Source organism: Micromesistius poutassou (assembly GCF_964030765.1).
Source record: "Micromesistius poutassou genome assembly, contig: SCAFFOLD_5319, whole genome shotgun sequence".
NCBI lineage: Eukaryota > Metazoa > Chordata > Actinopteri > Gadiformes > Gadidae > Micromesistius > Micromesistius poutassou.
The window spans coordinates 5,570-15,820 of NW_028179557.1; the positions used below are offsets into that span (position 1 = coordinate 5,570).

Consider the following 10,251-nt stretch of genomic DNA (forward strand, 5'->3'; position numbering starts at 1 on the left):
AACTATCCCAGAGAAGGTTTTGCTAGGCGGAGAGAGGATCCCCAATTGTGGCGTTATCCCGGTCTACCACAACGCAACTTCCGGTTTATTACTTCCTATGAGCAGGGTACGCCAGTCAAGAGTCCCCGGAGCGAGAAGAATAAGAACTTGACATATAACAACAACGACAAGAAAAATACACATGGAGTTTTGACGAGACATCTGACAAAGCATTATCCGAAACATGTACAAGAACCAGAAGCCTCGGAAGTCCGTCCCTCTCGCCTCTCGCCGCTGAACCCGTGTAACTGAAAATTCCCGCTCTCTGATGCTGCGTTGCAGGGACGCTTTTTAGCCCGTAAGTTACGAGCTGGAACTGGGAGTACATCGATCTGGTTAAGAGTTCACGGGTAGTTGGGTGGCGGGTTTGACTGCCGTTCCAGGGCACTTTCACGGGCAGAAGGTTGTGGAAACACGGGTGACGGGTTGCCTGGAACGCACCATTAACGCCTGGGATTGGTGAACGGCGTTGAGCTTCTGCAGCCCGTACCGCTCTTGAACGCGCCCCGCTTCTCCCCATGTCCCGGGAAAAGCGTTGGTAGGACCGGAGCGCCACGAGTTTGTGAACGGGCGCTGTGCTGCAAAAACACCCGGACGTCGAAGCGGGGAGACGGGTGAGTTTCTGCCTCGTATTATTACCAACAGAACCGCATTTATTTATTTTTTTAGCACACTGAATACGCGGTTCAATGCTGTGAGGGGTGCCGTTGTCATCTTCCACAAAGGGACCAAGGACGCATGTGTGTGTACTGTAGGTTATCCTAGAATAGGGGGGACTTGTGCTAAAAATAAAAGTGCTAAAAGTAGTAGAAAGTGTCTGGCTGTCGCGTTGTCGAGCATCACAAGTCCGTGATTACGTGAGCGCTAGTGATCAAGTGCGTGTTGTTTATTTACTCTCGTTACGGAAACTAGTCCCCCCCCCGTCCGTTGAGGAGCCGTTGCTCCCCGCAGAGAGCTCTGCAACCTCCCGTACTCCCGTCTCACATCTCACCGTGTTCGCCTCTACTCGGGGCCTTCGTGTGTTTTGTACGTCTTTTACACGGGCTTTTGCACAGAGCTTTTATTGTGAAAGTATCCCGCCTGGTACTTCGTATATTATTGTTGTGAACCTTTTGAGCCCGTTCAAAACAATAATACACTAAATACCAGGCGGGATACTTTCACAATAAAAGCTCTAAGATTTCCTACTCTTTTAAGTGTTCGCGGTTGGTCCCCAACGACTGCGTTGCCAGATTGGGCGGGGGGATCGCAGAGCTTTTATTGTGAAAGTATCCCGCCTGGTCTTAAGTAGACTGTATTATTGTTTTTGAACGGTCACTATCGGAGCCTGTGTTCCCTGTTGGCCCCGCCGACTGTGTTGCCAGATTGGGCGGGAAATCGGTCCCAATCTGGCAACCCCGCCGCCGACTCCCCGTCCTCCCTCTCAACAGTCGACCGTTTGCAGGCGTGTGGGTCTGTCTGGTGGAGCTTGCTAGCCAAGTTAGCCAGTTTTAAAGTTCTGACGTAAGTTTTACTGTTCTTTCTTTCTCCCAGCCGTTTATATCGTTGCTGCCGTGCGATTATTTAAACGTGTCACCTGTCGCCATCCTGCTTTCGCTTTCATTGGCAGGATACATTATTGCGTTACTGCTGCTAGCTACCCAGGAGAATAACATGCAGAAGTTGATGTCAACCCGATGGGGGGAAGGGTGGAGGAAATGGTTGTGTTTCACAGTAGCGATGTGTCAATGTGTCCGCGTTGTGCATGCCTCTGTGTGTGTGTGTGTTAATGTCATGTGTTGAATGTGTACTTCTGGTGAGTTGATGCTCAGACACTCACACACGTCCTCCCACTCTGCTAAGCTTTGCCCTGACGGCCACGGTGGTCTGTGCTGCTCACACTGTCATGTAGAGTGGGAGAACTCATGTCCTGTGCAGCCACACCCCCTCTCCCCAAGACAGCACCTAGTCAAAGTCCTGTGGTCGCAAATTGGTTGCACTTTTTTTGTTTAACAGAAAAATAAATTGGTGTTTGACCTAGGCTGTTCTGTAAGGTCATATGACCAAAACATATACAGTGATTGTGTTATCCATTGTGTTACACTTATCCATACATCCAATACTGATTTCTATGTTTAATTAGCCCAATTTCAAACAATAACAGATGTTAGCTTATTTCTACTGACGTAAAAAAAAGTTAGCTCTCGAATGCGTTGTCTTGACAGCATGGAGGACGAAGGCACGGAACTATTGTGGACGGACTCGGACGGATCGGAGAAGAAAGAGGACAAGTTCACTAAAGTCAAATGGACACACGAAGAGGTGAGTCGTGGATGAACTAAAGACAATCCTATCCCTTATCCAATAACACTCATGTCTTCGCCTGCTTCATTTCCACTTTATAACTTTTGCTGCTGTAACACCTGACCTGTTATATTTCTTATGGGTATTTGTGTTTTAGTCTTTTGCCCAAACATTTACTATCTCATAATGACAATTTCTGTGATTTATAACTTTTTAATATTTTTTGTATTGTACAGGATGAGAATCTTAAAACGTTAGTGAGCAACTTTGGAAAGAATTGGAAAGCCATCTCCTCCTTCTTACCAGTAAGTACTAAGTGTATAGAGAACAATCAGAAAACGCCCTCAATGTACATTATGAATATTACGTTCCCCTCCGACCATCCGTCCATTCTGCTAGAGGCCACACGCTTCTACCCAGTGCACACACATATGAGGGGCAGTGTGAACAGTTACAGGGGATGCGTCACGTGTCAAAGTGTCGCTGAGATCTCTCCACTGTTCCCCACTCCCGTGTGGCTGTGTTCCAGGGGCGGAGCGAGGGCATGTGTCTGCACCGCTGGAAGAAGCACGTCGACCCCGTTCTGATCAAGGGCTGCTGGACCAAAGATGAAGACGAGCTGGTAGGGGTGTTTCCTAGACTGGGTACCCCCCAGCCCATTCAACCGTACCCATACGACGGGGTACAGTTGCCTTTAGAATCACAAAGGATAAGTGGCTCCTTGTTAAGTTGAGATGACGTAAGCCGAGATCTCCATCGTAAAGGGGGACAAAAAAAAAGTGAAAAGTGACTCAATTACCAGGACTGACACGGGCCAATCAAACGGCTCCCCATGAGGCCACCGTTCCTCAGCGTCTTCCTGTTCCGACTCCGTACAGGTAATGGACCTGGTCGGAAAATACGGCACCAAACAGTGGAGTATGATCGCCAAGAAGCTGAAGGGCCGGCTGGGGAAGCAGTGTCGCGAGCGCTGGCACAACCACCTGAACCCCCAGGTGAAGAAGAGCTCCTGGACCAAAGAAGAAGACCTCATCATCTACAAGGCCCGCACGTTGCTGGGGAACCGCTGGGCCGAGATCGCCAAACTGCTGCCCGGCAGGTATGTGTACGAAGCAGGTGTCTTTTGGTTTCGCCAAGTACGAAATGTTGTCGCTGTAAATGGCTTATTCGTTAACCAACAGCGCAACTGTGATCGGACCGATGTCCGATTCACACGAGCGGAGCTTCCATAGGACTGCTGAAGTTTTCCCTCGTTCGCACGTCCCGAGTTGACAACGCTTGTTTTGACTGTTCTCTGACAGAACGGACAACGCCATCAAGAACCACTGGAACTCCACCATCCGGCGCAAAGCAGAGATGGGCCTCTTCACCGAAGACGGCGACAGAAGCTTACTGGACAACGAGCAGTTTGAGCAGAACGAGGTAGGGGCCGCCCCGCTTTGTGGTGTCCAGATCGTGAGCTGTGGTCATCCTGCAGACAAAACATCGCCGCCCCCCCCCCCCCCCCCCAACAGAAATATCTGTAACGAAAAAGGTTTCACTCAATGTCGCCTTTTTCGAGCCATTTTCTATCGATGTGACTCTCGACGTGAGTAGGGGGTTACGTCGATGCATCTCGAGTTACAAGCTTCTATTGCTGCCGCCCTGCAGGTGGACTTCAGGTTCGACGTGGTGCTGGACTCTGAACCCGTATCTCCTGAAGCGGTGAGACCTCCCTTTATACACCGGCTTACGACCCGGTGGAACCTCACCTCTCGGCATCCTGATGCGCCAGCACTGCCGTATCGTCAAATCAATGCCCGTCACATTTGTGCAGAGTGTGTGTGTCGTTCATTAACAGGAACGTAAAACATAAAACATTTTCTATATTACGCCGTCACAATGAAGTCGTGTTTGTTCCACCATGTTTTTGTTTGTTCTCCAAAAGCCCCCCAAGCGTTCATTCTATCCCCCCTGCCCCGCCGGTGGTCTTTTGCAGGTCCAGCCGGAGAAGGACAAGGCGAAGAAGCCCCCCAGGCCCAAGGAGAAGACCGCGGTCCAACCTCTGCAGGCCGTGGAGTCGAGGAAGTCCCCGACCCCCGACCCCAGGGCCAGAGCGAAGGCCCGGCCGGGCGAGACCTTCAGTAAGAGGCTGGTGGCCGCGGCGCTGAGGATGATCGCCGAGGACATGCTGCCCCTCAGGTGAGCTCCACATCGACCCCCCCCCCCCCCCTCCACGTGGGTCACAGCCGCGCTAATGTCCTTTCGTTTCATTCACACGGTGGGGGGCACCATATGGGTTACACCTCCACGTAATATTGTACATTACTGTACACCTTTTGTGCAATGTTTGTTTCAGTGCACCCTGTTATAAATAAATGACACAATGCACTTTTTTTATGCTCATGGCGTATTGTATGTTTGTACGTCCTTGCACTTAAAAAAAAGTACTTGGCATTGTGTAGCATCTTATCCTAGCTATCTCTGTTGTCTACGGGGAATGGGTTAACCTAGTGATTGTTAGTGCTTGGCACTTGGTTCTATGAGCATCCTTACTGTACCGACAGAGATATATTGTTGTTTCTCTTTCTACTGACAAATGTACTTATTGTAAGTACTTATTGTAAAAGTGTCTGATAAACGCCCTGAATGTAAAATGTAAATGTCATGAATACACCGATGCAAACATGGTGACACAGACGCAAGCGAGATGCTGTCTTCATAGGCTCTCTCCTCTGTCCTCCCCCATTCGATGATGTGCGTCTCCCCCTCTCCCTCCGTCCCCCCTGGCCCCCATCTCCCCCCCCCCCCCCCCCCCCCCCCCAGCTTCGTGGAGGGCGCGGGCTTCCGGTCCTTCATGGCCACCATCGCGCCCCACTACCTGCGGCTGTCGCAGCGCGCCGTGGGCCTGCAGCTCTACGAGGACGTGGAGCGCAAGATCAAGCCGCACCTCATCCGCGACCTCCAGGCCCGCCTCGCCGGCGGCGAGGACGCCGACCGGAGGGGCGCCATCCACGTGACCTTCGACCTCTGGGCGGGGAGCTCGGCCTCCCCCTCTCGCTCCTCCTCGCCGTCGTCGCCCCCCTCGCCCTCCTCCTCCTCCTCCGCCTCCTCCCCGTCCCCCCCGCCGTCCGGCGAGGAGCCGGTGGTCGTGGCGGCCCAGCTGCACTTCGTGGACAGCGGCTGGCGGCTCCGTCAGCCCACCGTGGCGTTCCGTCACCTGGGCGGCGGCGGCGGCGGCGGCGGCGGCCGGCTGGCGGCGGCGGTGGCCCGGGAGCTGGAGGAGGTGCTGCTGGGCTACGGGCTCTTCCCGCACGCCGTGGGCTACGTGGTGGCCAGCCGCGCCAAGGAGACGCTGGAGGCCAACGCCGTGTTCGGGGACTATAAGGTCCGTGTTTTTTTGATTCGTCGAAGGGGCCGTCGTGAGAGTTGGTCAGAGAGAGAGAGAGAGAGAGAGAGCAGCGAGAGAGCGGAGGAGGGAGATGTCTTGAAAGTAAAAAAACACCGAAAACACTCCCCCCACCATCCTGTGATTGACGGGCGAGGTTCCCCGAACCAATCAGGGAGTAGATTAGCTGATGGGTCAGGAATGAGACGAGAGCGGTGTAAAATCTGAATTGGCTCAGGTAGAAGATACAGGTGCCAAACAGATCATCTCACCCGGCATTCCCCTCACTTATAGCTGATGGATGACTATGCCATTTTATATTATTATTAAGGCTCAAATAATGTGTCTTACAACTTACCAAAGCACCTTTTTTAATATAATTTTCTTTTTTAATGTATTGATCGATTTCTTCGATGAATTTTTTTGCTTCCATTTTACTGATTCATGTTTTGTGAGGATCTCCTTTTACAAGCTTATTTACACTATTGTTTTGTTTGCAGACTTCCTGATGGTTTTCTATGCATACCTCTACCTCTATAGGTTCTACATCTATACCATTCTATACCTTTTGTCATCCTAATTGTCCATGAAGCACTTCTTCCATTTAAGTAAACAGAGCTCTTGTGATTGGTCCGTCCCCTCAGGTCATGTGCTCGTCCCCGCGCGGTGACCCCGACGCCGACGACCTGGCGGCGTTCCTGGGGGACCGGCCGGCCGAGGCGGACGCCTCGCCGTTCTCGGAGCTCCAGACGGGAACGCCGGCGAGCTGCGTGGCGGCCACGCTGCAGCTGGTGATCCGGGAGGCGCTGAAGAACTCCCGCGTGGTGGAGAACGTTCTGTCCCAGCTGCGCTGCGTCGTGGCCTTCTTCAGGACCAACAGCTACTGGAACGAGGTGAGGGAGGGAGGGAGGGGGAGAGAGAGAGGGAGACAGGGAGAGAGAGGGACACAGGGGGACGCATGGACAGAGAGGGAGGGAGGGAGGGAAAGGGAGGGAGAGAGAGAGAGAGAGAGAGAGAGAGAGAGAGAGAGAGAGAGAGAGAGAGAGAGAGAGAGAGAGAGAGAGAGAGAGAGAGAGAGGGAGAGGGGGACGCATGGAGAGGGAGGGAGGGAGGGAGGGAGGGAGGCTGACAGGGATTGAGAGACTGTGAGAGACGTACGGGGAGTAATTGACCAAGAGAGGGAGAGAGATTCCCGTCCACTGAATAGATTTAGCAACAGTTGCATTCAGAAACAGTTTCAACTAAAAAGACGAGAAGAGAGAGGAGGGGCTTCGGAACAACAGCCTTAAAACAAAGTCGATCAGACTTGAGAATGTGATCGACTCAGGCCCTTCTCCTTCTCTGTTGACCAGTGCAGTGATCAGATAGATATACATACGTGTGCATGTCTGTGTTTGGTCTTCTGTGGGTACTACTATAACGAGCCATACGTCACGCTGGTGCGGTCCACTGGTTATCTCTCGTGTACTAAACCAGCCCGTGTCTTTGTCTCCCAGGTGCTGCTGAAGGACTGCTTCTTCTCCCTCTCCCCCCCCGGCCACATGGGCCGCTGGAACTCGCTGATGATGTCCATGCGGCGGCTGGTGGACGCGGCCTCCTGGAGCTCCATCATGACCCTGCTGGCCCAGGCCCGCATCGAGGCCCAGGACTCCACCAGCGCCCCCCCGCTGGTCCGGGCCCGGCGCGAGCAGCTGGTGGACATCCTGGGGCTGCTGCAGCCCTTTGAGGACGCCATCCAGGTACGGACGCTTGTTGTTGTTTGTTATTTGTTGTTTATTGTTTATTGTTTAAAAGGATCTCCACTCGCTGTCACCAAAGTGGGACGAGTCTCCCTGGGGTCCAGACAGTAACTCAGTTAACAATGATAAGGCAAGGCAACTTTATTTATACAGCACTTTTCATACACAAGGCAGACTCAAAGTGCTTCACATATAAACACTGTCATAAGTAATAAAATAAAAATAGATGGCAAGTTAAAAAAGCATTGTAGATTTAAGCTTTAGCAGAAAGCTAAAGCAAATATAAAAGTCTTCAGTCTTGTTTTAAAAGCTGTCAGAGTTGGGGCAAGTCTTAAAGCCTCAGGGAGTTTATTCCAGCTATTTGTTGCATAGTAGCTAAATCCTGCTTTCCCTTGTTTCTGTGTTGACTCTGGGGATAATTAACAGATTGGTCTCAGAGGATCTTAGTGGCCTAGAAGGCTTATGTAGTGGAAGCATATCAGTTAAATATTTTGGCCCTAAACCATGTAGGGATTTATAGGTTAGCAACATGATTTTAAAATCAATTCTCTGACATACAGGGAGCCAATGTAACGATTTTAGAATTTATGAGATATGTCCATTCCCTACTTCCAAAGCAAGATTTGTGTGATTAGGCCATCTTCTTACATAATCATTTTTGGTTTGATAATAATATGTTATGGAGCTGTGCCATATGTGCTCATACGTTCTTACACCGGGGAACATAGGACCTGGGGAACATAGGTACGCTCCCCGTTAGCTCAGCTGTAGCTTATTAGTTTCTATAGCAACCACACAAGGCTGCATCTGATCATTAGTTTAATAACGTAGTTGCTACATTGTATCTCGCTTGCGAAACATGTATCGACTGACCCTCTGATAGATTTCCGACACATTTTAGAAACTTTTTTAAACAAGGTTTATTTTTACAATGGACCTCACGTTTGACTTTTCTGTGATAGAAAAAAAATACAAGCGACGTATTGATCTACTATTTGATGACGCTGTGCTCAGTCAGCGGGCAACCTGCCGGGTTAATGCCCTCCTCCCAGCCAATCAGAATCAAGCATTCTTAAACGAAGTAGAATAAATCTGGATAGTGTTCTAGCCTCTGTGTCTATGGTGTTTATTATGGACGTTGCCTCCGTTCAGGTCTGCCGGGTGATGCTCTCCGCCTCTCTGCGTTCCCCCTCGTAGGTCCTCCAGAAGCCAGGGGTCACCATCTCCTTCGTCATCCCCTCGCTCATGGGCCTGGAGAAGGTGCTGGAGAGCCGGCCCACCGGCTACACCCACTTCTCCAAGGCCCTGCGCGCGGGCCTCCAGAGCCACCTGCAGCCCCTCATCCTCCAGAGGGACCTCATCCTGGCCACCGTGCTGGACCCCCGCATCAAGCTGCAGGTGACCTGACCGCCGGTAGCTCCGAGCTCTGAGTTCCGTAGCTCTGAGCTCGTAGCTCGTAGCTCGTAGCTCCGAGCTCTGAGCTCCTAGCTCTGGTCCTGTGGTAGAGTCCGCTGAACCACGGCAATGGAAGATTATTCTTCTTCCTCTTGTTGGTTTTAATTGGTTTTAAAACATGTGTACAGCGGCGTTCCTTCGACGATCTTGAAATAATAGCATTCAATCTTTATGTTAAAAAAAAAAACAGCAAATGAATACAAACCCAAATCCAGTGAAAGTCAGCATGACTCCAACATCTGTCTATACTGTTCATCCCGGGGGGGGGGGGGGGGGGGGGGGGTTGTCAGCCAGACCCGTAACCTAACCTCATCCTGCGCGTTGCCTTGCAGCCGTTCCCCGACAGCAAGCAGGAGAGCGAGGAGTCGTTCCTGACGGTCCCGTCCAAATCCCGGATCCAGTCCATGCTGGAGACGGTGCTGGAGGACACGGAGGCCTCGGCCTCTCCCGTGGCCCGCTCCCAGGAGGAGGAGGAGGAGGGGGAGGAGGAGGAGGAGAAAGAGGAGCGGACCAGGGAGGAGAAGCCGCCCCCGAAGTCGGCGTCCGGACTCCCCGCAGCGCCGGCCGAGTCGCCGACGCTCTCCGAGCTGGAGGGCTACCTGTCGGAGCCGCTGCTGGAGGGCGACGCCGCCCCCTTGCTGTTCTGGAAGGCCGCCCAGCGGTTCCCCAAGCTCCAGAACATGGCCCGCCGGCTGCTCGCCATCCCGGCCACGTCGGGGGGGTTCCCGCGCCTCTACCCCATGGCGGCCAGCATCGTGAAGGCCAAGCGGAGCCGCCTGCCGCCGCACACCACCGAGAGGCTCCTCCTCTTCAGGGAGTCCGTCCGCTGGAAGCAGGAGCCGTCGGCGGGCCGGAAGGCACCGGCGAAGCGCAAAGACTTTGGGTGAGGAAGACGACCGTCGGACTGATCACAGCCAGACCGGTGTGGGACGGGGGGGGCGGCGGGGGGGGGGGGGGGGGGGCGGGGCTTTGCCCTGAGCTGAAACTGCGCCGGTGGACAGAATGGAATCCGGACATCAGGTCGGGTTGGGGAGAGAAATGAACAGTCCTGTTTTTTAGCTGCATACATTTTTACAGAGGGGTACCTTCTGTGTACTGCTTGGGTTTGCTAGATTTTTTTTTTCCCTCTTTTGCATTTTTTTTTTTATTTATTCACAACCAATCAAAAGCTTATACGATGTTGTCTATGGAATGCGAGGAACCGACCCAGGAGACACTGACACACAAAAGGGTTTCAGGCCCCCTTCCTTTCCTTAAGTAGATCCTCCTGCGGGACGCGACCTGGAATCTTCTCCCACCAGACCTCATTGAACTGCTCGGTCTGTGTGGCTCTTCAGAACTGTGTCGCACTACGGCTGCTGTGCGGTG

At 52.5% G+C, this 10,251-nt stretch overlaps 1 protein-coding gene across 2 annotated transcripts; it reads left to right on the forward strand.

Annotated features, from left to right (window-relative positions):
* The first annotated feature begins 201 nt into the window (after positions 1-201).
* Positions 202-9,800, forward strand: LOC311371111 (uncharacterized protein). Of its 2 annotated transcripts, none has more exons than XM_084489341.1 (13): positions 202-653; positions 2,244-2,340; positions 2,559-2,627; positions 2,852-2,944; positions 3,201-3,421; positions 3,624-3,744; positions 3,973-4,026; positions 4,301-4,503; positions 5,128-5,689; positions 6,334-6,582; positions 7,186-7,428; positions 8,626-8,826; positions 9,216-9,800. In XM_084489341.1, the coding sequence occupies exons 2-13, from the start codon at positions 2,245-2,247 to the stop codon at positions 9,768-9,770; spliced, it is 2,667 nt and encodes an 888-aa protein (XP_084345467.1). In that variant the 5' UTR covers positions 202-653; position 2,244; the 3' UTR covers positions 9,771-9,800. The 2 variants fall into 2 exon arrangements, with proteins under 2 accessions (XP_084345467.1, XP_084345466.1); XM_084489340.1 differs by lacking the exon at positions 202-653 and adding an exon at positions 1,454-1,542.
* The last annotated feature ends 451 nt before the right edge of the window (positions 9,801-10,251 follow it).

Excerpts from the sequence above, each read along its gene's own strand:
- LOC311371111 (XM_084489341.1), top strand. The coding sequence starts at position 2,245 with ATGGAGGACGAAGGCACGGAACTATTGTGGACGGACTCGGACGGATCG. Across the intron at positions 2,628-2,851 it reads CCATCTCCTCCTTCTTACCA|GGGCGGAGCGAGGGCATGTG; the intron begins GTAAGTACTAAG and ends GCTGTGTTCCAG. Across the intron at positions 5,690-6,333 it reads CCGTGTTCGGGGACTATAAG|GTCATGTGCTCGTCCCCGCG; the intron begins GTCCGTGTTTTT and ends CCGTCCCCTCAG.